The sequence below is a fragment of the Chlorocebus sabaeus genome, chromosome 20 (genome assembly GCF_047675955.1).
Source record: "Chlorocebus sabaeus isolate Y175 chromosome 20, mChlSab1.0.hap1, whole genome shotgun sequence".
In the NCBI taxonomy this organism is placed as follows: domain Eukaryota; kingdom Metazoa; phylum Chordata; class Mammalia; order Primates; family Cercopithecidae; genus Chlorocebus; species Chlorocebus sabaeus.
In genome coordinates this window covers 121,357,277-121,383,329 of record NC_132923.1, presented here as the reverse complement: position 1 = coordinate 121,383,329, position 26,053 = coordinate 121,357,277, and the positions used below count along the sequence as shown (strand labels likewise).

The window sequence follows — 26,053 nt, the reverse complement described above, 5'->3', positions numbered from 1 at the left end:
ATGGCGTGAACCCGGGAGGCGGAGCTTGCAGTGAGCTGAGATCCGGCCACTGCACTCCAGCCTGGGCGACAGAGCGAAACTCCACCTCAAAAAAAAAATAAAATAAAATAAAATAAAATAAAATAAAATAAAAGGCCCTGCTGCATCAGAAATTCAGTGACCAACCCCTTAAAAGAAATTCCTGCCAGGCATGATGTCTCATGCCTATAATTCCAACACTTTGGGAGCCTGAGGTAGGAGGATTGCTTGAGGCCAAGAGTTCAAGACCAGCTTGGGCAATATAAACAAAACTGCATATAATTTCATATATTATAGATAAAATTTTTAAATTCATAAATGTGGTAAAGAAGTTTGGTTTGGGAAAAACATCACAGATTGGGGAAAGAAACCATTTGTTAATGACTTGGAAATCTTCCCTTGGTAGAAATGTCAGCTTTGATTGGGCACAGTGTATTCACTTCCATAAGATGAGCTCCTTGTCTTCTTCACCTTCACTTGCCTTTATAGGTCCTGGCCCTGCCATCAGGGATTGGTTATAAAGCTTTGTCTTTTTGTTGTGCAGGTACTGTGTGGTTTTACTGACTGCTGAGACTGCCAAGTTGAGCAAACCCTTTGAGGCTTTCCTGTCCTTTGCCCTGGCAAACACACAAGACACAGTGAGATTTGTGCATGTCTACAGCAATCGGCAGCAGGAGTTTGCCGACACCTTACTACCAGACAGTGAGGCGTTTCAAGGGAAATCAGCGGTGAGCCACAGAGTCTGTCCTCATCCCAGGCTCTTCACAAGCATGTGGCACCTGATTCTGTTTCCTTCTTCCTTGAGAGTGTTGAATACAGATTCTAGGAAATCTGAAACTGAAGCCTGTTTTCAAAGCCTACTCTTTTTTTTTTTTTTTTTTTTTTTTTTTTGAGATGGAGTCTTGCTCTGTCTCCCAGGCTGGAGTGCAGTGGTGCGATCTCAGCTCACTGCAAGCTCCGGTTGCCAGGTTCACACCAATCTCTTGCCTCAGCCTCCCAAGTAGCTGGGACTACAGGCACCCGCCACCACACCCGGCTAATTTTTTGTATTTTTTAGTAGAGATGGGGTTTCACCATGTTAGCCAGGATGGTCTCGATCTCCTGACCTCGTGATCCACCCACCTCGGCCTCCCAAAGTGCTGGGATTACAGGCATGAGCCACCACACCCGGCCTTTTTTTTCTTTTTCTTGATTTTTTTTTTTTTTTTTTGAGACAGGGTCTCACTCTATCTCCCAGGCTGGGAGTGCAGTGACATGATCTCAGCTCATTGCAACCTCGACCTCCCAGGTTCAAGTGATCTTCCCACCTCAACCTCCCACATAGCTGGGACCACAGGCATACACAACCACGCCTGGCTAATTTTTTGTGTTTTTTTGTAGAGATAGGGTTTCAACATGTTGCCCAGGTTGGTCTCAAACTTCTAAGCTCAAGCAATACTCCCACCTCCCAAAGTGCTGGGATTACAGGCATGAGCCACTGTCCCTGGCCTAAAGCCTATACTTTTTTTTTTTTTTTTTTTTTTTTTTTGAGACAGCGTCTTGCTCTGTCACCCAGGCTGGAGTGCAGTGGTGCGATCTGGACTCACTGCAAGCTCCGCCTCCTGGGTTCACGCCATTCTCCTGCCTCAGCCTCCTGAGTAGCTGGGACTACAGGCGCCCACCACCTCGCCCGGCTAATTTTTTGTATTTTTAGTAGAGACGGGGGGTTTCACTGTGTTAACCCCGTAATCCGCCTTGTGGATCCGCCCACCTCGGCCTCCCAAAGTGCTGGGATTACAGGCATGAGCCACCGCACCCGGCCAAGCCTACTCTTAAAACAGTTTTTGACCTGGTCCTTTTACACTCTGAATGTCAGCCTCAGGCCCCCACAGAAAGCATCTTTTCTATCAGTAAATGTTAAAGGTCATCAGTCCTTTTCACCAGTTTTTCACTAAGGCAAGTCTGGTCTTGCAGGATCCTAGATCCTAGATTTTACAAATCCTCAGGCCACTGGTTATGTGCTCTCGAAATTTCTGCCTCCCTCTGCCTCTTTAACTGCATCCTGGATGATCTCTCCTGCCTTTCTCCTCCATTGTCATCACTCCCTACAGAAACAAGAAATTTTCCTCTGACTTTTTCATCTTTTTGGCAATCATGGAAAATCTCTCTAAAAAACAAAGATTTCCATTAATATTAAGTCAAAGATTATAGAGCAAAGTCTATTGAAAAAAAAAAAAGAGCTTTAACTTTTAACAAAAGCTTAGGAAAGTCACCATAAAAGTTATTTCTTGGGCCAAGCACAGTGGCTCACACCTATAATCCCAGCACTTTGGGAGGCTGAGGTGGGTAAATCACTTGAGGCTAGGAGTTCGAGACCAGCCTAATCAACATGGTGAAACCCTGTCTCTACTAAACATAAAAATTAGCTGGTCTGGTGCACATCTGTCTGCAGCCCCAGCTACTCAAGAGGCTGAGGCATGAGAATTGCTTGAACCTGGGAGGCAGAGGTTGCAGTGAGCCAACATCACACCACTGCACTCCAGCCTGGGTGACAGAGTGAGACTGTCTCACACACACCCAAAAAAAGTTATCTCTTTTGTAAGAAAGATTTAGGTCTCTTGCAAATATTTTATACTCACCAATATTTGTGTTTAATCTTATTGCTGACGTCATTGGGTCCTTTTTTCCTATCCTCGCTAGAAAAACAACTAGGCTGGCCATACTGGCTCATGCCTGTAATGCCAGCACTTTGGGAGGCTGAGGTGGGTGGATCACGAGGTCAGGAGTTCAAGACCAGCCTGGCCAGCATGGTAAAACCCCATCTCAACTAAAACTACAAAAAATTAGCCGGGCATGGTGGTGCGCACCTGTAATCCCAGGTACTCAGGAGGCTGAGGCAGGAGAATTGCTTTATCCCAGGAGGCAGAGGTTGCAGTGAACTGGGATCATGCCACTGCACTCCAGCCTGGGCAACAGAGCAAGACTCAAAAAAAAAAAAAACTGATCAGGTGCAGTGGCTCACGCCTATAATCCCAGCACTTTGGGAGGCCAAGGTGGGTGGATCACCTGAGGTCAGGAGTTCAACAGCAGCCTGGCCAACATGGTGAAACTCCGTCTCTACTAAAAATACAAAAATTAGCTGGGCGTGGTGGTGCACACCTGTAATTCCAGCTACTAGGGAGGCTGGGGCAGGAGACTCGCTTGTACCTGGGAGACGGAGGTTGCAGTGAGCCAAGATCGCGCAATTGCACTCCAGCCTGGGAGGCAAGAGCGAAACTCCGTCTCAAAAAACAAACAACTGGGCTAGACATGGTGGCTCACAGCTGTAATCGCGCACTTTGGGAGGCCGAGGTGGGTGGATCACGAGATCAGGAAATCGAGACCACCCTGGCTAACATGGTGAAACCCCGTCTCTACTTTAAAAAATATATATATATATAAAAAATTAGCCAGGTATGGTGGCGGGCACCTGTAGTCCCAGCAATTCGGGAACGCTGAGCCAAGAGAATGGCATGAACCCAAGAGGCGGAGCTTGCAGTGAGCCGAGATCGTGCCACTGCATTCCAGCCTGGGCGACAGAGTGAGACTCTGTCTCAAAAAAAAAAAAAAAAAAAAAAAAAAGCAAACAACTGTAACTTAACCATGCTTTTGAAACTTCTGATGTTTTTTCTCTCCTCTTCTTCCAGGTGTCTATTTTAGAAAGGCGCAACACTGCGGGAAGGGTGGTGTATAAAACCCTGGAAGACCCTTGGACTGGGAGTGAGAGTGACAAATTTATCCTCTTGGGCTATCTCGACCAGCTGCGTAAAGATCCAGCTCTTCTGTCCTCTGAAGCAGTGCTTCCCGACCTGACCGATGAACTTGCTCCTGTGAGCATCAAGGCCGGGAAGGGTGGGACGCCAGGAGGGCCTGTGAGTACACAGTGCTGGTGGCGGATTTCTGCTCAGAGCAGAGGTCTAGCAGCAGCACTGTGTTGCAGGGTAGAGGGACTCTCCCTTCCGGGTTCAGTCCTGACCATCATCCATTTTCTCTCTACATAGGTTTTTCTCCTTCGATGGTTCTACTCTGCTTCTGACTACATCTCAGACTGCTGGGATAGCATTTTTCACAACAACTGGTAGGAATATTGCCGGCTTGAATTTCTTTTTCTCTGTTAATACTGATACCACTGTTTTTCTTTTGAAAAGAGTTCATCATTATTAAATTTCAATGTACACTTGATGAGGCAAGTGGAAGAATGTTTACACATTTTCTATTCCCCTTTTTCTTTCTTTCAGTAACTTCTCTTTTTTTATTTTTTACTTATTTATTTATTTATTTATTTATTTATTTATTTATTTATTTTTTGGAGACGAAGTCTTGCTCTTGTACCCCAGCCTCAATCTGGGGCTCAGTGCAACCTTCGCCTCCCAGGTTCAAGCAATTCTCCTGCCTCAGCCTCCTGAGTGCTGGGATTACAGGCACACGCCACTATACCCGGCTAATTTTTGTATTTTTAGTAGAGATGGGGTTTCACCATGTTGGTCAGGCTGGTGTCGAACTCCTGATCTCCCTGATCTCGGGTGATCCACCCACCTCGGCCTCCCAAAGTGCTGGGATTACAGGTGTGAACCACCGTGCCCGGCCAATTTTTTTTTTTTTTTTTTTTTTTTTTTTTTGAGACAGAGTCTTACTCTGTCACTCAGGCTGGAGTGCAGTGGCGCGATCTCAGCTCACTGCAACCTCTGCCTCCCGGGTTCAAGCGATTCTCCTGTCTCAGCCTCCCAAGAAGCTGGAGTTACAGGCACCTGCCACCCTGCCCAGCTAATTTTTATATGTTTAGTAGAGACAGGGTTTCACCATGTTGGTAAGGCTGGTCTTGAGCTCCTAACCTCAGATGATCCACCCACCTCAGCCTCCCAAAGTGCTGGGATTACAGGCGTGAGCCACCGCGCCTGGCCACTTCCCTTTTTTTTTATATTGGCTGACTGACCCTTTCCCACTGTCTGGGAAAGGATCACCCAAGGCTGCCATTCTGGGCGGCAGAGCCTGGGACTGTCTCTTCATCAGGGAACCTCTGGTACCCAGCACAGGACCCGATACACATGGAGGCCAGTGTATAGATGTAAAAGGAATGAGTGAATTAACCTGAAGAGGGATACCCACTCCCACCTACTGATGAGACCATGAATCCCTGAAGGACAGAACCACATCCCATTCATGTTTGTGATTCCTGGCACCCAACACAGCACCTGACAAATGACAGCCTTTGATGGGTGTTGGTAGGTGCATAAAATTTCAGAACACTAGTCCTAGGTGAAATCTTGAAAGATCAATTTTATCTCCCTACTCCACGCCTCTGGGCTACATCTGAATTTTTCTGGCCAAAAAAAATCAGTAAAGTTGAGGTAATAATTCCACAATATCAGAAAATTCTTCCACATTTACACCTTAAATCCTTTATTACCCCTTTTATTGTTTGCTTATGCAGAACTTATTGAGCATAGCCTATTATACTGATATACAAAATCAAACTTTTAGAATAAACTGAATTAGAACACTGAGCAATCTCTGCCTTCCCCTCTACCACCTCCACCCGCCAAGAAAAGCTCTGTCTGCCTGAAATTAGTAAGTGTTTATTGGTGTGAAGAGTTTTAGGTTTGGGATTTTTATTTTATTTTATTTTATTTTATTTAGCTGGAGAGAAGAAACTTTAACTTGAGCTAATAGTTTGTTGATTTGGTTTTAGGCGGGAAATGATGCCCCTGCTGTCCCTGATCTTCTCTGCCCTCTTCATCCTCTTCGGCACTGTCATCGTTCAGGCTTTCAGGTAAATGTCCTATGACTTCTCGGTGCACCACCATGGTTGCTGTTTACACTTTTTTTGTAAAACTCCTTTTTTCTTACTTTAGTGACTCAAATGATGAGCGAGAGTCAAGCCCTCCAGATAAAGAGGAAGCCCAAGAGAAGACTGGGAAGACTGAGCCAAGCTTCACCAAAGAAAACAGCAGGTTTCTCTAACAAAACACCAGACTCACCTCCCCGACACCTGCCCCCCAGATCCTGTCACCTGATAACACAGCATTGGAACATAGAGTGTAGAGAAGAACTCTCATGCACCTCCTCCCATGTAAACTGTGGATACAGGGAAAAGTCACTGTGACTAAGACCCTCTAGGTATTTAGATGCCTTAGATTTCATAATGAAGGCAGAAGGAGAGAAGCCTGTCAGGCAAGTGGTAGGTGAGCCAGAAGAAGGACATGGTTTATCCCTAAAGTGTCAACGAATGTGACTAGTCTTGTGCACATACACACCCAGCAGCGAGAGGCAAGGGTCTCTGAGACAAAGAACACAGACTGAACAACAGTTGTCGTCTTCATTCTGTCCTAGAGCAACTTCTGCACCTGAAAAGCAGCATCAAGCTGGGCACAGTGGCTCACGCCTGTAATCCCAACACTTCAGGAAGCTGAGGTGGAAGGATTGCTTGAGCCCAGGATTGGAGACTAGCTTAGGCAACATGTCAAGACCCTATCTCTACAAAAAATGTATAAAATTAGCTGGATGTGGTGGCAGGCGCCTGTGGTCCCAGCTACTTGGGAGGCTGAGGTGGGAGGATCACTTAAGCCCAGGAGGTCGAGGATGCAGTGAGCCATGATCATGTCACTGCACTCAAGCCTGGACAACAGAGCAAGACCCTGTCTCAGAAAAAAAAAGAAAAAGAAAAGCAACACAGAAAGGCTGTTTGTAGGTCAGGAATTACTAAGTCAGGCCATCCCCATCCTACCGATGTGTTAGACTCAAGAATAGTGAATAACATACCTAGTCTGGTTAGAACGTAGCATTTTCTCTCACTTGTTTCTTTTCAAAGTAATGACTTTCCCCTATTCTGACAGCATCTTAACTCCTCAATATTTCTTCACAGCAAGATTCCTAAAAAAGGCTTTGTGGAGGTAACTGAACTCACAGATGTAACATACACCAGTAACTTGGTACGTCTGAGGCCAGGCCACATGAATGTGGTCCTCATCCTGTCGAATTCTACCAAGACCAGCCTACTACAGAAATTTGCTTTAGAGGTCTACACATTTACTGGGTAAGTGTGTGTGTGTACGCATGTGTGTGTGTGTGTGTGTGAGAGAGAAGCAGGCACACTGAAATTGTACGCTTTCCTCTTTGGTCTTGTGGGGCTTTATCCATGCAACAAGACACTGGCTGTGACCTTTCCAATCCAGACATCTGAGCCACTGGGACAGGGACCTCTTTTCCCACTTCACTTCGTGTTCTGTTGGTTCTGAACAGAAAAGCTTGAACTCAGTGTTATTCCCTGAGCCCTTTCAGTTACTGTTCTCTAGCCCTTGTGTATTTTCCAGAAGAGCAATGTAAGCTCCACTGAGCAACGGATGGGGGAATGGGTGACTGAAGTGTCGCAGCTGCTGGAAAGGCACTGGCCCCCGCAGCAAGCCTTCTTTTTCTCTGTGCTCAGGCCCCATGCAACACAAAGCGTTTGCTTATTATTTTAAGTTTCACTGGGGTATTTATTTTCTCAGCAATTAAATGTGTCAGGAAATGCCCTGAGTCCTCATTCTCTTCTTCCTACAGGAGCAGCTGCCTACACTTCTCCTTCCTGAGTCTAGATAAACACAGAGAATGGCTAGAATACTTATTAGAATTTGCCCAAGATGCAGCCCCGATTCCAAACCAATATGACAAGCATTTCATGGAACGTGACTACACTGGTTATGTCCTGGCTCTGAATGGCCACAAGAAATACTTCTGCCTCTTCAAACCCCAGAAAACAGTCGAAGAGGAGGAAGCCATGGGGTCGTGCAGTGATCTTGACTCTTCCCTCCACCTGGGTGAATCTCGAGGGAAACCTTCCTGTGGCCTTGGATCCAGGCCTATCAAAGGAAAGTTGAGCAAGCTCTCCTTATGGATGGAACGCCTGCTGGAGGGCTCCTTACAGAGGTTTTATATCCCATCATGGCCTGAACTAGACTGAGAGGATTTTCAGAAGAGATTGGAACTCTTCAGACTTTTTAACATGCCCCTGTGAACAGGTATTTTCAGGAATCAAACTACCACAATGAACAGAGTATAGATTTTAGATTGCTCTTCTAGAACCATGGCTAGAAGAGTCTTTCCTTTGTCCTGTTCTAACCTAGGAATGAAAAACACCACAAGTTTGAATCCCCTAGATCAAAATCTTTTCCTCTGGGTTTTATTTTTCCCCACTGAATGCCACACCATTGAAAATAGACTGCTCACCCCCTCTTCCTTTCTTGTCCCTATCCTATGCTCACCCAACCCTCCTGTCCTGTGTCTTGGAGAAACACAGGGCTCCACCCTGCAAACGGCATCTGGCGGACCCTCATGAGCCTGTCGTGCAGGCCGGGTGATTGGCCCCTTCCCCAGTCCCGGCCCTGCTGTGCTTCTGCCATGGCGCATGCTCCTAACCCTGAACAACCCACGGCAGCTTCTAGCCCCGCATCTGGAAGAAGGCCCCTTTCCAAGCAATCTCACATTTACTGGTTGTTCTGGGAATAAGCGGCTAAATGTATATTTCGGGGGTATCCTCCAACAACAGTTTGTTGGCCACAGTTTGAAAAGGAAAGGAATGAGCGGGAGTTCTGCATGTGAGTTCTCAAGAAAAGGAAAGGGAGGCTGAGCAGTGCCTGAAGCCATGCAGCCTTGAGACACGCTGTGAGCGTCCCATCCGCCGCCCCAGCGCTGCTGGTAGCCAGGGGAGGGGTCTGCACAGTGAGAAGTACTGTGATGACTTTGAGCCGTTGACATGTATGTTTTCAGATGCCTTTCTGCCTCTATCGATTTTAGGGTATGGATATTAGGAGCCATAACTTGTAATCTTGTTCTCTGAACGTAGAGATAAGCTGCTATATAAAGCCAGTAGATGTTAAACTGAAGAGAAACTATTCTCACCTGCTATGAGTCAGGCTCAAGGAACCTCTTCACTCCAATAGTGTCTCCTTAGTAAAATACCAAACATGTCTTTGTATCAAGGAACTTAAAATTTCTCAACAATTGTATTTTGAACACTGTTACCCTAAAAGTGCTGTCTCTTCAAGTCATGTTTTGCAGCAAGTGAGCCAAGACTTGTTCTAGACTCCCATTTTGCAAAAGGCTTACTTTCCACTTCTGGCCTATATTTTGATATCTCATCTTCATTGTTTTCACTCTTAACTTACAGCTGCTTCACCAGTATCGGGGTCAGACTGGCCATCAGCACCTGAGCGTACTGAGCTCCAGGTATAGTGGACCCCAGCCTGGCTCATACCAGCCAGTTAGCTACCTTTTATTTTTCAGGGCAGAACCACCAATGGTTCTGAGTTTGAGTTTGGACAGTTTCAAAGAGTGGTCCGTTCAAACGTCAAAGCAAGGTGCCTTTGGTGACTTTGTGAAGGGTGAAAATCAGTGATGGGACATTTACTAAGTTAGTATTTCTTTTCTTTTTTTGAGACGGAGTTTCGCTCTTGTTGCCCAGGCTGGAGTGCAATGGCACAATCTCAGTTCACCGCAACCTCTGCCTCCCAGGTTCAAGCAATTCTCCTGCCTCAGCCTCCCTAGTAGCTGGGATTACAGATATGTGCCACCACGCCCGGCTAATTTTGTATTTATAGTAGAGACTGGGTTTCTCCATGTTGGTCAGGCTGGTCTCGAACTCCTGACCTCAGGTGATCCGCCGTCCTCGGCCTCCCAAAGTGCTGGGATTACAGGTATGAACCACCGCGCCCGGCTAAGTTAGTATTTTTTTAATCATAATGCTTTAAACTAAGCCACTTGGATCCTGAATAATTTAAATCTTGAGCTACAATGGTAAGTAATAAATTATTTAAGGCCAGGAAATCTGTAGTTTTCATGGAGTCTGTAGCTTTATTAAAAAATAAATCACTTCCAGGCTTCATTCTTCCATATGATCCTCTAAAAATGGACACTTCCTCTGAATGCTGTATCTCATGGCACCTGGTCCAACTAGAAGTGGTCAGGGAATTCATCTGGCTCCTTGATACATCAGTCCTCAAAATTACTTTCTGGCTCTTTTATGGCCAGATTGCTTATGTGAGTAGTCTTTTGGTTTGGTAGTAAGTTTTTATTTTTAATTTCTGTACTAACGAAATTCCTGACTTTAATTTCTAAAAACCAAAAACTCTCCAAGTTTATTTATTTATATTTTTTTTAAATGGAGACAAGGTCTTGCTGTGTTGCCCAGGTGGGTCCCAAACTCCTGGCCTCAAGCAGTCCTTCCACCTTGGCCTCCTAAAGTGCTGGGATTATCAGTATGAGCCACCATGCCAGATTCGTTCATTTTTTAAAATTTCTATCTCTTCAAGTCATCTTTTGATCTTTTAAAAAGCACCTTCAAACAGCTGCGCCTTCCATTTACACTAGGAAAGGGAAGTAGTGCTGGGGTTGGCAATGTTTCTGGCAGATGTTTCAGCCCAAAAACTCTTCTACAGACAGGTTTAGAGCTGGTGCCCTATGAGAATATTAGGGAACTTTTATTTTAAATTGAACTTTACCCTTGTCCATGCAAGGCATTCCTCCTGAATGCATCCATGAATTTGTTTACTTTTGTGTCAAACGTATGAGCCATTGTCCTGCTCAGCCTGTGCCACCATTGCTCTGTCTGATGTCTGATATATGTAATCATACAAGACCCGATTTTGGTTCTAACACAGTGGTCTCTGACTGTCAACATTGATGTTTTTAGAGATGGGTTCTTCTGGTTGATACAGACTATGCATCGTGTTTAGCAGATGGGGTGAAACTGGCCTAAAACAAATCTTTGCAGAATACATGCCAATTTAAAAAAAAAAAATTATTGCTCAGGTGTTGGTTGCACAATTTTTATCTAACACTGAGGCTATCAGCTCCAACTAAACAACATTTCAGGGGGTGAGGTTGCCCTAACTTCCATTAGGGGCCATGGTCTCACTGCCATCACTTATTAGCCATGAGAATTTGGTTGTAGTTTTCAGGTAGGTTGGTTTCTTCCTCATTTGCAGCCTGTTGATACTTGTTCCCTTTTATTTATTAACATCCCAATCAATTTGCAGCCGCCATCGTTACATAAATATTTTTCTGTTATAAAAAGAAGTGTGATCTGACTTTTTTTAGTGATTTCCTTGGTTTGGGAATAGAGATTGGAAGCACATGCACATACTCAGACCTGTTTTGTTAACTAGAATTTTTTTTTTTTTTTGAGACGGAGTCTTGCTTTGTGGCCCAGGCTCGAGTGCAATGGCACAATCTCAGCTCACTGCAACCTCTGCCTCCCAGGTTCAAGCAATTCTCCTGTCTCAGCCTCCTGAGTAGCTGGGATTACAGGTGCCCACCACCACGCCCGGCTAATTTTTGTATTTTTAGTAGAGATGGAGTTTCACCATGTTGGTCAGACTGGTCTCGAACTCCTGACCTCGTGATCCGCCCGCCTCAGCCTCCCAATAACTAAAATTCTTTAAAAGCTGATACCAAACATCTTTACAGATGAACTGTAGTTTACATCCAGCTGTCTGACATTGTCCCCTAAAAACAAGTGCAGTGTGGCAGCTGCTGAATCTGTCTGTTCAGTTTGTCAAGGAAGATGATTGTACTTGGGAGAGATCTAAAAAGAAGGTGAATATTTTGCACTTTTGATACTCTTAGGAACAAATAACTTATTTGTCAAATTGTTTCTTTTTTATGTTTTGGGTGGTTTTTTGTTTTTTGACTTTTTTTGTATTGTGAACAGGCACTGAAGCTAATGTTATTTTAAGATTACAGAATGGAAAAAGAAATAAACTATTTTAATGTGTGATAATTATGGGGTGGCCCTTGCATTGCAAGATGATGATTTGATTATGGACACATTATCAACAGAATTGAATTTGCATGTAACTCAGCACATGCTTAAGATCACCACAACTGAACTGCAGATTTCAGGAATTGCTGTCATAGAGGGTACATCAACTTGAGAGGAGATTGAGTCTTACAGGAAATGAGTTACAATAAGTAACATGAAGAGCCCAGCTGCCAGCCTGGGCAACATGGTGAAACCCCGTCTCTACTAAAAATACAAAAATTAGCTGGGCGTGGTGACGCACAACTGTAATCCTAGCTACTCAGGAGGCTGAGGCAGGAGAATTGCTTGAACCTAGGAGGCGGAGATTGCAGTGAGCTAAGATCGGGCCACTGCACTCCAGCCTGGGGAATAGAGCTAGACTCCGTCTCAAAAAAAAAAAAAAAAAAAAAAAAAAACCCAGCTGATGTTTTCTAGTTTTGTTTTGTTTTCTGGGGTTTTTTGTTTTTGTTTTTTTTCTTTTTAGTAGAGACAGGGATTCACCATGTTGGCCAGGCTGGTCTTGAACTCCTGACCTCAGGTGATCCACCCGCCTAGGCCTGGGATTATAGGCATGAGCCACTGGATCCGGCCTGGTTTTTGTTTGTTTGTTTTAAGAGATGGAGTCTCGCTCTGTCACCCAGGCTGGAGTGCAGTGGCATGACCTCAGCTCACTGCAACCTCCACCTCCCGGGTTCAAGCGATTCTCCTGCCTCAACTTCTTGAGTAGCTGGAACTACAGGCACGCGCCACCACGCCGGGCTAATTTTTGTATTTTCAGTAGAGATGGGTTTTCACCATGTTGGCCAGGCTGGTCTCGCACTCCTGACCTCAAGTGATCTGCCCGCCTCAGCCCCCCAAAGTGCTGGGATTACAGGCATGAGCCACCTTGTCCGGCCTTAGGTTTTCTAGTTTAGAAAACATTGTGTGTACCCTTCTAGGCTTCTGAGCAAGAAGTTTCTTCACTGGGCTCTCCGTGTTATTTTATACTTTTTAGTTAACATTCATAGTGGTTCTAAAACCAAGATGCAGCCCTAAGCACCTCATAGGAGGAGAGGAGGAGCTGTTTTCCTTTTTTTTTTTTTGAGATGGAGTCTTGCCCTGTCACCCAGGCTGGAGTGTACTGGTGTGATCTCAGCTCACTGCAGCATCCGAGGAGGAGCTATATTTTAAAGGAAGATACTCAATACTCTAAGAAGCAGATCATCAAAATTTTTAAAAGCAGCCGGGCGCAGTGCCCATGCCTGTAATCCCAGCACTTTAGGAGGCTGAGGCGGGTGGATCACCTTAGGTCAGGAGTTCAAGACCAGCCTGGCCAATGTAGTGAAACTCCATTTCTACTAAAAATACAAAAATTAGCCAGGTATGGTGGCGGGCGCCTGTAATCCCAGCTCCTCAGGAGGCTGAGGTAGGTGAATCGCTTGAACTTAGGAGGTGGAGGTTGCAATGAACCGAGATCATGCCATTGCACTCCAGCCTGGGTGACAAGAGCAAAACTCTCTCAAAAAAAAAAAAAAAAAAAAAAAAAAAAAAATTAAAAAAGATATAGAAATATGGAATGCTTATACAGTATTATTTCATAGTTTTTTTTAATTTCATGTTTCTAATGTTTAGATAATCTTAAAAGAAATTCTCCATACTTCCCCTTTATCCTCCATCTTTCATCAAAGGGAAAAAAAACAGTATAAGTACTCTTTTTTCTTTTTTCCAATTAATCCAAGTTCCTTAGAAATATTGCTGTTTGGGTGAGAGTTCTACTGAATATCCCGATTTCACAGCCAGCAATGACACTTTCAGCAGAAAGTTTTCTTGGCATCAACTCTTTAGTTCTCAGACTGCTTACTCATAAGTTCTTCTTGAGAACTTGTCAGCGACGCAATCTGTTTTGTCTTGAAGAGCACAAGACTCAGACGGTTGTCACTTTGGGGAGAGCACACAGCATCTCAAACAGCAGGTTAGCCGCCAGCAGGGCTGTGTTCCCTACGAAGAAGTAAAACCTGACATGAATACCCTGCAGACCACCCCCTGAGCCAAGCCTTGGGACTCCTCAGCTTTCTTCCCCTTGTGCCTCCTTTTCCAGAGCCCTGTCTTGTGCACCCCTCTAGGGTGCCCACCAGCTGTGAACACTCGGCCCAGGCTCTCTGCCTCCATCAAGCATCATTTGGGAATCATATTTTAAAATTCAGAAAGTTCTTTGTTTACCCTGAGAACAGATTTTTCCCAGAGGAGAACCTATAATAATGATGTGTACTGTATATATTATCTACCCTTTGAGGTCGATAGGCCTAACTCCATAAGTTTATCTACATTAAAATTATTGGGATGGCATCTGCTTCCAAGATCTTAACCAGCTAAGTTCCTACTTGATAAATATTAACATATATTATTTATGCTTTAGAATTCACTTTGCAATGAAACATCAAAGGAGAAGGGGACTGGGCCACTCTGTCACTAGACTGCAGGCTGGTTTCTTTCTCTTCTGCTGATTGGTGGGCAAGCTAATAACACTTAGCTACCTCCTAGGGGTTTTGTTAGGGTTAATGAGCTCATATTTGTAAGGTGTGCAGTAATAGGTGTGTTTTCTTCACCATTGGGCATGCTCAGCCACTTCCCCGAGTCATATAAGGGACTCATCCATTTTCTTTCTTTCTTTTTCTCTTTTTTTTTTTGAGATGGAGTCTCGCTCTGTCACCCAGGCTGGAGTGCAGTGGTGCAATCACAGCTCACTGCAACCTCCGCCTCCCGGGTTCAAGCGATTCTCCTGCCTCAGCCTCCCGAGTACCTGGGATTACAGGTGTGTGCCACCACACCTGGCTAATTTTTGTATCTTCAGTAGTGATGAGGTTTCACCATATTGGCCAGGCTGGTCTTGAACTCCTGACCTGAGGTGATCTGCCCACCTCAGCCTCCCAAAGTGCTGGGATTACAGGCATGAGCCACCACGCCCAGCCCCATTTTCTGCTTATTAACTAGCTTCATGTAATTTAAGCTGCCAACTGCCCATGGATCACAGTCTTCTTGCTTACTCACCAGAAAGATCATACGGTGGTGAAACTTCGACAAGATCACAGCCCACCACGTTCAGGCCTTGACAACCCCGGATGATTTCCAGAGCCTATTCAAGATCAAGACTGCGTTGTCCACAGTGGTAATCCTTTACAGTGAAAAGCACCCAGCAGAGCTTTTCCCAGCACACGCCACCCTTTGGCTTGGAATTGGCTTTCCCTCCATAAACATTTCTTGACTGCCAGGCACACTGGCAGGCCTCCCAGAGGCACAGATAATGCGTACACAGTCCCTGCTCCTGAGGGCTGCATGGTGTGGTGATGGAGACAAGGAAACCAATCGTTTGAATGTCTTGCACCAAGGGCTTCAAGAAAAGCAAGCCCAGAATGGTATCAGCACAGGTAACAGCCTGGAGAGGTGGGTAAGGCTTCCCCAAAGTGGAAATACCCAGTTCAAGGGATAGACCAGGCAGAGGGAAAAACACAGGCAAAGGCACCAAGATGGGAAAAGTTCAGGTGGTGAGATGTGGCCAGAAGACAGAATAAGTGAGGGAGACTAATGGGAAGAGAGTGACCTTGTCTGAAAGGGTTTCCATCCTGCAGGTGAAAAGCCCAGAAGGTTGCTAAGCAGAGGGATGAAGAATGTGTTTCAGAAATCCCTCATGAGAAGAGAGGATGGTTATAGCCATTTCAAGAGACAGAGTTACGGCCACCTCCTTTAAGATGTTAGAGGATGTAAGCTACTTGATTAGGTTTAAGCAGTCTTCGTTCATTTACTCTCACATGTCTTTGAGTGCCTACTATTTGTATGTATCAGGCACTGTCGTAGACTCCAAGGACAAGGTAGGGAACAATACATAGGTCCTGCCCTCGGGGAGCTTCTAGTCATAACCATTCTGCCTCCATGCATTTACTCCCCGCACACATTACTGGAGCTTTATTTGGGTGTGTCTAAAACTCCTGAGCTCCTACCTTGGTAGGTAGTGTGCCATCGCATGCACTTTATTTATTTTTGAGTCAGGGTGTCTGTCACCCAGGCTGTAGTGCAGTGGTGTGATCATGGCTCACTGAAGGCTTGACCTGCCAAACTCAACTGATCCTCCTACCCCACCCTCCCTAGTAGCTGGGACTACAGGTGCACACTAGCACACCAGACTAATTTTTATTTTTATTTTTAGTAAAGGTGGGATCTCACTATGTTGCCTAGGCTGGGCTCAAACTCCTGGGCTCCCAAAGTGCTGAGGTACTCCCTGAGCCACTGCACCCAGCCCATTGTATGCACTTTTATTTAAATTTAACCCTAAAAAGATAAGTTTAGTGTTTTTTTTTTGTTTTGAGATGGAGTTTCGCTCCTGTTGCCCAGACTGGAGTGCAATGGCACAATCTCGGCTCACCACAACCTCAGCCTCCCAGGTTCAAGTGATTCTTCTGCCCCAGCCTCCCAAGTAGCTGGAATTACAGGCATGCACCACCACACCCGGTTAATTTTGTATTTTTAGTAGAGATGGGGTTTCTCCATGTTAGACTGGTCTCAAACTCCTGACCTCAGGTGATCCACCCGCCTCGTGCCTCGGCCTCCCAAAGTGCTGGGATTACAGGTGTGAGCCACTGCCCCGGCCAAGTTTAGTGTTTTTGTTTGTTTGGATTTTTTTGAGGTGGAGTCTTGCTCTGTTGCCCAGGCTGCAGTGCAGTGGCACGATCTCGGCTCACTGCAACCTCCGCCTCCAGGGTTCAAGTAATTCTCCTGCCTCAGCCTCCCAAGTAGCTGGGATTACAGGCGCCTGCCACTGCGCCCGGCTAATTTTTGCACTTTTAGTAGAGACAGAGTTTCACCATCTTGGCCAGGCTGCTCTCAAACTCCTGACCTTGTGATCCACCCACCTCGGCCTCCCGAAGAGCTGGGATTCCAGGCGTGAGCCACGGCACCTGGCCAAGTTTAGTGTTCTTAAGAGAGGATACTATAATGTTCCCATGAACTGTTGTTCTCGTGAGAGATGAACTGAAGGCAGGAAGAGCAAATAAAGGATGAAATAAAGGACTGTTACATCCCAGACAGGAAACGAAGGCCCTTGCCAAAATCAATCACCGTTCAGTAAGAGAGTATTCAAACTTATCCTCACCCTGGAGAACAGTAAAGGCCTAGGTGCTCTGCTCTTAAGATCCTGTCTTGGCAGCCGTGCGCGGTGGCTCACACCTGTAATCCCAGCACTGGGAGGCCGAGATGGGTGGATCACGAGGTCAGGAGTTTGAGACCAGCCTGACCAACATGGTGAAAGCCCATCTCTACTAAAAATACAAAAATTAGCCGGGCGTAGTGGCGTGTGCCTGTAATCCCAGCTACTCAGGAGGCTGAGGCAGAAGAATCACTTGAACCTGGGAGGCAGAGGTTGCAGTGAGCTGAGATCGTGCCACTGCATTCCATTCTGGGCGACAGAGTGAGACTCCATCTCAAACAAACAAAAATCCTATCTTGATTCCTAAAGATTCGCTTCAAGGCCCAGGAAAATGGGTGTTAAGTATCTCCACCCTCAGGAATCTTCACTGGAGTCTCCTTACCTGACTAGGAGTGAGACCAGCAATTTCAGGTGTCCCTGTCCCTGGGGCATAGGCAGGATCCAGAGCGTCAATATCAAAGCTGATATAAATGGGTTTGCCTCCCATCTGCTGCCTGACTTCTGCCATCAGAGGAACCAGCGACTTCATCCAGCAGTCTTCAGCCAGAACTACCCGGAAGCCCTGTGGAGACAGGGACTGAGGCTTCTGCCTGGCAGCCTTTACAGGGCACTTCCTGTTTGCCAGCCCCCTGCTCAGCTCTATGTGCACATCACACTTGACCCTCCATCTCCGTGAGGAGGGAACTATCATCCTATTTTCCAGGTGAGGAAGGGAGGGACAATGAGTGGTAAGGAAGCAGGGTCAAAGCTGACTGATGGATTTGGGGTCAGAGAGAAGCTCTGCTAAAGCAAGAGTGGGAAACTCAGCAGCTCACGCTAGCACCTTCTGAATTGCTCTGTCCAGAAGACTGGCCTTGGCACATTCTAAAAGCAAGGGATTTGGGTCTTTCCCATGGGGTCTTGTCACACATGTGTACCTGAGAGCCGTTCTGCCTAGAGGGTATGAGGACCGGAACTAAGAAGGTGGCAACTCCTCTTGGGTCCAGACCTCCTCCCCTCTTTTTTTTTTTTTTTTTTTTTTTGAGACGAAGTCTCACTCTGTCGCCCAGGCTGGAGTGCTGTGGCACGATCTCAGCTCACTGCAAGCTCCGCCTCGCAGGTTCAAGCAATTCTCCTGCCTCAGCCTCCCGAGTAGCTGGGATTACAGATGCGTGCCACCAGGCCCGGCTAATTTTTGTATTTTCAATAGAGACGGGGTTTCACCATGTTGGCCAGGCTGGTCTCGAACTCCTGACCTCAGGTGATCCGCCCACCTCAGCCTCCCAAAGTGCTGGGATTACAGGCTTGAGCCACCGCGCCCAGCCTCCTCCCCTCTTCTAAGCCAGCACCCTCCAAAGGGGTTGGTCGATTTCTGCTTGTCTCCCCACCCCAGCAATAGACTTCCCGTGGCCCATAAACCAACCTCCTCACTCCTGTGCTCCGTATGCCCCTGAGGATGCAAACTCAGGCTCTTATCCCTGCTTTCAGACTTGATTAGGAAAGCCCCTGCTGAATCCCTGGTTGCCACGGGTGAGGCAATGGAGAGGAAGGCATTTTGGGGGGCAGGGGTGGGGGGCATTCGGTCTGTCACCTGGCTCCGGTTGTATCTGTAGGGATCCAACGTTGTGGAATAGCCCCGGATGCCAATCTGCGCCACCCGCTTACAGTCCAGGAGACCCTCATCCACGCACCGGCGGAAGGGCGCCCCATGGTAGAGCTTCTCTCCTAGGGCCTCGTCGGCCGTGTCCGTGTGCGCATCCACATGCAGCAGCCCCACTGGGCCATGCCTGATGACAACAGGGCAGCTCAGAGGCCAACCCTCCCTGTGGGGCCCTAGCACAGCCACCCTTGAGGCCACCAAAACTTGGTGACGATTCACAGCCACAAAGGGGAGACCTGGCATCCATTTTCTGCCTTGCAACTGGTTCCTGTCTTCTTGAGATCACTTAACATCTCAGAAGAACAATAAACTCACAGGAGTCAGGCAGGAAATAGACATGTTTTGGCTGCCACCCACACCTAACACCCAGAATATGCTTAATTTAGAGACAGGATGAGAATCCAGGGTGGTGGCACAGGCGAGCTTGGCTGAAGGCTCAACTAACCAAGACATACCCTTTCTCCGACCGAGGAAGAGGAAGCTTCAATCCAGCTCTCTCCATAACCTCCATCAACCCCTGCCAGTCACCCAAAATAAACGTATGATCCAAATCCGTGAGAAATAAATGTAGCTTTGAGCAAAGACCTGCACCCACCCACCTCCAACCAGAATGCCTCCCACATGTGCTTCCATAGACACATTCTGGAGCTGCCACCCTCCACCCCGGTCCTTCTGTCTCTTTCTCAAACTAAATTAGCCAAAGTCGGCCGACCCCGGGTAGACTTCCACTACTGGCAAATCAGTCTTTTGATTGTCTGGGAAAGGTGCCCTTTTAGAAGGAAACAAGGGCCTCTCAGCAAGCTCCACCATTGTGCCTGTCAGTGTTTGTTTTTGGCCCTTGAACCAAAACAGAAACTGAAGTTAACTGAGGTTGTGTATTTCACTAGAGGCTCATCTTCCAAAAGCAGAGGCAAGTTGAAAATGCTGAGCACACATACCAGGACAGATCTAGGGCAAGGGAGGGTGGCCAGAAATGTTAATAATAAATTGTCTTGGCTTCTAGCTGGTGACTGACAGAGACGCCTGGAGCTCAACCTTAATTTTGATCCCCAGAAGCAGCTCATAACCTGAGCCAGCAGCAGTCACCTAATGCCACCTAATAGCAAACAACTCAGTCCCTAGCTTCTGGCTTTTGAAACCTTGCTGGGCCAAGCCATTTGGGACTTACTTTTTTGCCATCGCTTGCAATATGGGATATGTGATTGTGTGATCTCCACCTGCAAAGAGGAAGAAGAAAAACGTGTGAAAAGTGAATTGGAGGATTACATAGAATAATCTTTTTTTTTTTTTTTTTTTGAGATGTAGTTTTGCTGTAACTCTTGCCCAGGCTGGAGTTCAATGGCGCAATCTCGGCTCACTGCAACCTCTGCCTCACAGGTTCAAGCGATTCTCCTGCCTCAGCCTCCTGAGTAGCTGGGATTACAGGTGTGCACCACCATATCTGGCTAATTTTGTATTTTTAGTAGAGAGTTAATTTCACCATGTTGGTCAGGCTGGTCTCAAACTCCTGACCTCAAGTGATCCACTTGCCTCGGCCTCCCAAAGTGCTGGGATTACAGGCGTGAGCCACCGTGCCCAGCTGAATAATCTTAACCCAATTTTCACCTTTTCAGACTGGGGAGCTATAACCACAGCTACAATAAGATCTTATTGAATGGTGGGCTGCCTAATGAACCTGGGAGGTCAAGGCTGCAGTAAGCTGTGATCGTGCCGCTGCACTCCAGCCTGGGCGACAGAGTAAGACACGATCTCAAAAATATGAGTAGCTTGCCGGGCACGGTGGTTAATGCCTGTAATCCCAGCACTTTGGGAGGCCAAGGCGGGCAGGTCACCTGATGTTGGGAGTTCAAGACCAGCCTGACCAACATGGAGAAACCCCATCTCTACTGAAAATACAAAATTAGCCGGGCGTGGTAGCGCATGCCTGTAATCCCGGCTACTCCGGAGGCTGAGGCAGGAGAATCACTTGAACCCAGGAGGCAGAGGTTACGGTGAGCCGAGATCACGCCATTGCAGTCCAGCCTAGGCAACAAGGGTGCAACTCCATCTCAAAAATAAATAAATAAATAAATAAATAGCTTGAGCCTAGGAGTTTGAGACCAGCCTGGGCAACATAGCAAGACCATGTCTCTAAAAAGTAAAAGCAAAAATAGGCCAGGCGCAGTGGCTCACACCTATAATCCCAACACTTTGGGAGGCCAAGACAAGCAGATCATCTGAGCCCAGGAATTCAAGGTCCACCTGGGCAACACATTAAGACCCCATCTCTGCAAAAAATACAAAAATTAGCCCGGCATGGTGGCAAACTCCTGTAGACCCAGTTACTCAGGAAGCTGGAGTGGAAGGGTCACCTGAGCCCAGGGAGGACAAGGTTGCAGCGAGCCATGACGGCGCCACTGCACTCCAGTCTGGGTGACAGAGTGAGACCTTGTCTCAAAACTAAATAAATAAAAGAGAAAATTAGACAAGAGCTACTTTAGGAATTGCCTTTGCCGCGTATTCTAAGAAAACGCCTAGAATAGCTCTGTTCAATAGAAACGTCTATCATGATGACAATGTTCTATCTGCACTGGCCCATATAGTAACCACTCTCCACATGTGACACACATGTGACATACATATAGCTAATATGACTAAGAAACTGAGTATTTTATTTTAATTAATTTAAATTTAGGCCGGGCGCGGTGGCTCATGCCTGTAATCCCAGCATTTGGGGAGGCTGAGGCGGGCGGATCACCTGAGGTCAGGAGTTCGAGACCAGCCTTGCCAACATGGTGAAACCCTGTTTCTACTAAAAATACAAAAAATTAGCTGGGCATGGTGGCACGCACCTGTAATCCCAGCTATTCAGGAGGCTGAGGCAGGAGAATTGCTTGAACCCAGGAGGTGGAGGTTGCAGTGAGCCAAGCTGGGCAACAAGAGCAAAATTCCGTCTCAAAAAAAAAAAAAAATAGAATTTAAGTAGCCACATATGGCTAGTGGCTACCCTACTGGACAGCACAGACCTAGGAAAGTATTCTTTCTGATAATAATAATAGCTAACATCTATTGAAGCTTAAGATATGCCATGCATAGGTCGGGCGTGGTGGCTCACGCCTGTAATCCCAACATTTTGGGAGGCCAAGGAGGGTAGATCACCTGAGGTCAGGAATTCGAGACCAGCCTGACCAATATGATGAAACCCCGTCTCTACTGAAAATACAAAAATTAGCCGGCCATGGTGGCGGGTGCCTATAATCTCAGCTATTCAGGAGGCTGAGACAGGAGAATTGCTTGAATCCGGGAGGCGGAGGTTGCAGTGAGCTGAGATTGTGCCATTGCACTCCAGCCTGGGCAACAAGAGCAAAATTCTGTCTAAAAAAAAAAAAAAAGATATGCCATGCAGGCATTTCATGTGTACTTTCATTATATGCCCCTCACACCATGCGGTGAAGTAGGTGTTACTGTGATCGTTCCCATCTTACAGGTGAGGGCGTGAAGCATCAAGCACGGTATACAGCAACATTGCTAGGGAGAAGTGCAGCTGAGACTTCAAACCATGCCATCCGGAAACTACACTCCTCCCACTATGCCATGCAGGCTAGGCGCTCTCTCTGATTTGGCAAAAATGAATCTGGATATTTAGGAAAAGATCCCTGTCATTTTAAGTATTTGTGAACAAGAGAAAAAGTAAGAGTGGGTCAGGGGTGAGAATAAGGGGAAAGCTGCCCGATAGGTTGATGTAGATCCTGAGCAGGACAAAAACACCCTCTTTGCGGTTCTCCTTGCAAATAGTCATTAGAAACATCATCTTGGCCGGGCACGGTGGCTTACACCTGCAATCCCAGCAGTTTGGGAGGCCAAGGTGGGCGGATCGCTTGAGGTCAGGAGTTCAAGACCAGCCTGGCCAACATGGCAAAACCCCGACTCTACCAAAAATACAAAAATTAGCCAGGCATGGTGGTGGGTGCCTGTAATCCCAGCTACGTGGGAGGCTGAGGCAGGAGAATCACTTGAACCCAGGAAGTGGAGGTTGCAATGTGCTGAGATTGCACCACTACACTCCAGCCTGGGTAACAGAGTGACACTGTCACACACACGCACATGCACACACACACACACACGCATGCACAAGTGAAATATTCTCTCCCCAGGGATTAAAACAAATGAATTACAATGCTGTCTTTCCTACTGTCTCCACATATGCAGTGGCTTGTAGGGGAGAAGTAGCTGTACTCAAGCCCCTGATAAATAAACCCTGAGTGCAGGGAACTACTCTGGCTCTTGCAGACTGACATTACCCAAGGTCAGAGGAATACAGCCAGCTGCTACAATTTTCTCATAGGCCTCTTGAATTCGCCGGCAGCTGTCCTGAAGGTTGTAAAGATTGACATTCACATCGCCTAGGTCTGCAACCATGAGGGACTGGAAGGGGAGGGCCCCCGTGCTAGGATTGACTGTCCGAAGCATCACTGATTCTTCCCGGATGCGGCGAGGTCCGAATCTGCCGAAGGAAGAATCGTCCTATCAGCCATCTGCAGAGATTTCAGGCCCTGCTTTGGCCAGGGTTTCTCAGCCTCAGCAATTTGGGACCAGATGATTCCATGTTGCAGTACTGCATAATGGAATGTTTAGCAGCATCCCTGGCCTGTACTCACTAGGTGCCAGTAGCACCCTTCCTCCAAGGTGTAACAACCAAAAATGCCTCCAGATATTGCCAAATGTCCCGAGTGCAAAACCGCCCCACTTGAGAATCACTGATCTAGGCGATATATTGAAGAGACTAAATAAGTGTACTAAATGGCATTAGCCAATTTCATGATCTACCTGAGTCTCAGTTTGCTAATCTGTAAAATATTTACCTTGCACCATAGTAAGAATTAAATGAGGTAATCTATGCAAAGCAGCTTGCACTTAGGAGACATTTAATAAGTGCTGGCTTTCATAATTCAGATCAGGGCAGTCAGATATAGTGTTGCTGAGCTGAAGCAGAAATTGCTGTATGTTCAATAATTAGGAAAATGAATTTTGCCTCCTCCGACTTGATCCTAGGAAAACTGCCTTCATTTGAGCATTTCTTGAGTCAGGTCACATCTAGAGATTTGGGGAAGGGGCAGCCAGTTTCTGCTCTCAAATGCAATGTCACCTGCCACTGTAAGCTGGGGCGAGGAGAGGAATCCACAGCAGCCATCCCAGCAAGGCCCCAGGATGGGGACACAGAGAAGGTTCAGGCTTCAGAATCCCTTTTTATTTTTCTTTTTTTCTTTTTTTTTCTTTTATTTTTTGAGACGGAGTCTCACCCTGTTCTCCAGGCTGTAGTGCAGTGGCGTGATCTCAGCTCACTGCAACCTCCGCCTCCCCGGTTCAAGCGATTCTCCTGCGTTAGGGTCCCGAGCAGCTGGGATTACAGGCCTGTGCGACCACACCCGGCTTTTTTTTTTTTTTGTACCTTTGTAGAGGCAGAGTTTCACCATGTTGGCCAGGATGGTCTCAAACTCCTGACCTCATGATCCGCCCTCCTCGGCCTCCCAAAGTGCTGGGATTACAGGCATGAGCCACCGGGCAAGCCAAAATCCCTTCTTTACCAATTATGACACTAAGACGTGGGAGGCCACGCCCACGTTGAGCCCTGGGGGTCGCTTGTTGAGGGTCCAGGGAACTCAACCATCTCAAACCATAAGGGGTATTTTGGAACCGGCCACCAGCTTCCAACTCGACCCGAGGCCAGCAGGGGCGCCTGTCCCGGTGCCTTCCATGCCCGACAGCCATCAAGCAGTCCCTCCACGTGTCCCCGGCACCAGCCCTTTAGGCCTTACCTCGCCCCAGGCCGGTTGGAGGTCCCAGTATCCAGGGGCACCCCGATGAAGGCAGCGTCCAGCCCCTCGGGGGAGGTCTGCACCGGCAGGCGCATCATGGAGCAGACGCCCACCGACCGGGCCACCAACTCGGGGCTGGGGGGCTGGTTCCGGGGCGCGTCGGAAGCCTGGCGGCTCTGGCGGAGCCCGGGGTGGCAGAGCCCTGCAACAGGACGCGCGCCCACGCCGGGCCCCGGCCCCCGGGCGCAGCCGGACGCCAGCAGCCGCAGCATTGCCGCGCGCGGCCCCGACCTCACCAACCAGACAGCCCGCGAGGCCGCCGCGATCTGGCTGGTCCCGAAAGGCGAGGCGAATGTGCACGCGCCGGAGCCGGAGCCTGAGCCGGCTCAAAGGTCAGGGGCGCCCTGGGATCAAGGCGGGGGAAGGGCCCAGGGACCGGCCGTGCTTTCCCCTCAACCCCTCTGGACTTCAGCCTCTGGTAAATAGAGTCAGGCTGGGGGCGCCCACTGGCCGGTACTGTGCCAGGGGTGTCTGCGCCCTGCTCCCCACTGTGGCCTTCAGCAACCTCTTCTCCCTTTCAGAGTAATTTTGGGGTTTTTGTTTGTTTGTTTTGTTTTGTTTTGTTTTAGACGGAGTCTCGCTCTGTCACCCAGGCTGGAGTGCAGTGGCGCCATCTCAGCTCACTGAGAACTCCGCCTCCTGGGTTCATGCCATTCTCCTGCCTCAGCCTCCCGAGTAGCTGGAACTACAGGCACCTGCCACCATGCCCGGCTAATTTTTTTGTATTTTTAGTAGAGACGGGGTTTCACCGTGTTAGCCAGGGTGGTCTCGATCTCCTGACCTCATGATCCGACCGTCTCAGCCTCCCAAAGTGCGGGATTACAGGCCTGAGCCACTGCACCCGGCCTTGTTTTTATAGATATGATCTCACTATGTTCGCCAGACTAGTCTCGAACTTCTGGACTCAAGTGATGCTCCCACCTTGGCCTCCCAAAGTGCTGGGATTACAGGTGTGAACCACAGCAGCCATCCCAGAGTAATATTTTTAAAGCCAGAAAGATGTGAAGGAAAAAGATCTTTCTCTAAGCCAGAAAAATAGGAAATGCATTTTTTAAAAATAATAATGTATTTTTAAATGTCCACGGATAGGAGTCTCAAGAAGCAGTAAAGTTAGTTAGTTAGTTAGTTAGCTACTTAGCTAGCTAGCTATCTAGTTCGTTATTTTGAGACACGGTCTTGCTCTGCTGCTCAGGCCGGAGTGCAGTGGCGAGTCCCATGACTGCAGCCTCAAACTGCTGGGCTCAGGGGATCCCCTCACCTCAGCCTCCTGAGTAGTTGGGAGTACAGGCATGAGCCATCCTGCCTGGCCAGTAAAGTCTTTTTAAATAACCTTGTTAAAAAAGGACTTAAAGGCAAGCTGTAGGGAAGGTCACAGTATCAGAGAGCCCGCTACCTTCTCTCTATTTCTAAGGGGAAAGAAAAACGCTGGGGAAAGAAAGAAGTGATTTGTAATGGAATTATGTGAGCCATTTAGCAGTATTATATATATTTTTCTGATCTGGTCTTGAACTCCTCAAGGGATCCTCCCACCTTGGCCTCCCAAAGTGCTAGTATTACAGGTATGAGCCACC

The 26,053-nt window shown here is 47.4% G+C and overlaps 2 protein-coding genes across 5 annotated transcripts in view; one reads left to right on the top strand and one right to left on the bottom strand.

The window, feature by feature from the left end:
- DNAJC16 (DnaJ heat shock protein family (Hsp40) member C16) overlaps positions 1 to 11,791 on the top strand; it is a 48,571-nt gene extending 36,780 nt beyond the window's left edge. For all 3 annotated transcript variants that reach the window (XM_007980439.3, XM_007980440.3, XM_007980438.3), the window contains exons 9-15: positions 563 to 746; positions 3,684 to 3,866; positions 4,038 to 4,114; positions 5,726 to 5,806; positions 5,889 to 5,987; positions 6,899 to 7,069; positions 7,576 to 11,791. In XM_007980439.3, coding sequence (XP_007978630.3) covers positions 563 to 746; positions 3,684 to 3,866; positions 4,038 to 4,114; positions 5,726 to 5,806; positions 5,889 to 5,987; positions 6,899 to 7,069; positions 7,576 to 7,975 — 1,195 coding nt within the window. In that variant the 3' untranslated portion in view covers positions 7,976 to 11,791. The remainder of the gene's footprint in view (positions 1 to 562; positions 747 to 3,683; positions 3,867 to 4,037; positions 4,115 to 5,725; positions 5,807 to 5,888; positions 5,988 to 6,898; positions 7,070 to 7,575) is intronic.
- Positions 11,792 to 13,381: 1,590 nt separating this feature from the next.
- On the bottom strand, positions 13,382 to 25,798 carry AGMAT (agmatinase (putative)). 2 transcript variants are annotated; one of them, XM_007980433.3, is made up of 7 exons: positions 24,423 to 25,780; positions 22,908 to 23,110; positions 19,796 to 19,844; positions 18,559 to 18,754; positions 17,371 to 17,550; positions 14,840 to 14,924; positions 13,382 to 13,789 (listed from the first exon to the last, which is right to left on the bottom strand). In XM_007980433.3, exons 1-7 carry the CDS (start codon positions 24,692 to 24,694, stop codon positions 13,716 to 13,718), a joined length of 1,059 nt encoding a protein of 352 aa, XP_007978624.1. In that variant the 5' UTR covers positions 24,695 to 25,780; the 3' UTR covers positions 13,382 to 13,715. The 2 variants fall into 2 exon arrangements, with proteins under 2 accessions (XP_007978624.1, XP_007978625.1); XM_007980434.3 differs by lacking the exon at positions 14,840 to 14,924 and having other exon boundaries at positions 24,423 to 25,798.
- Positions 25,799 to 26,053: the final 255 nt, after the last annotated feature.

Coding starts and splice junctions, on each gene's coding strand:
- AGMAT (XM_007980433.3), bottom strand. CDS start 24,694: ATGCTGCGGCTGCTGGCGTCCGGCTGCGCCCGGGGGCCGGGGCCCGGC. Junction 19,845..22,907: donor CTGTATTCCTCTGACCTTGG/GTAATGTCAGTC, acceptor TCCTCTTTGCAG/GTGGAGATCACACAATCACA. Junction 18,755..19,795: donor TTGCAAGCGATGGCAAAAAA/GTAAGTCCCAAA, acceptor TGTTGTCATCAG/GCATGGCCCAGTGGGGCTGC.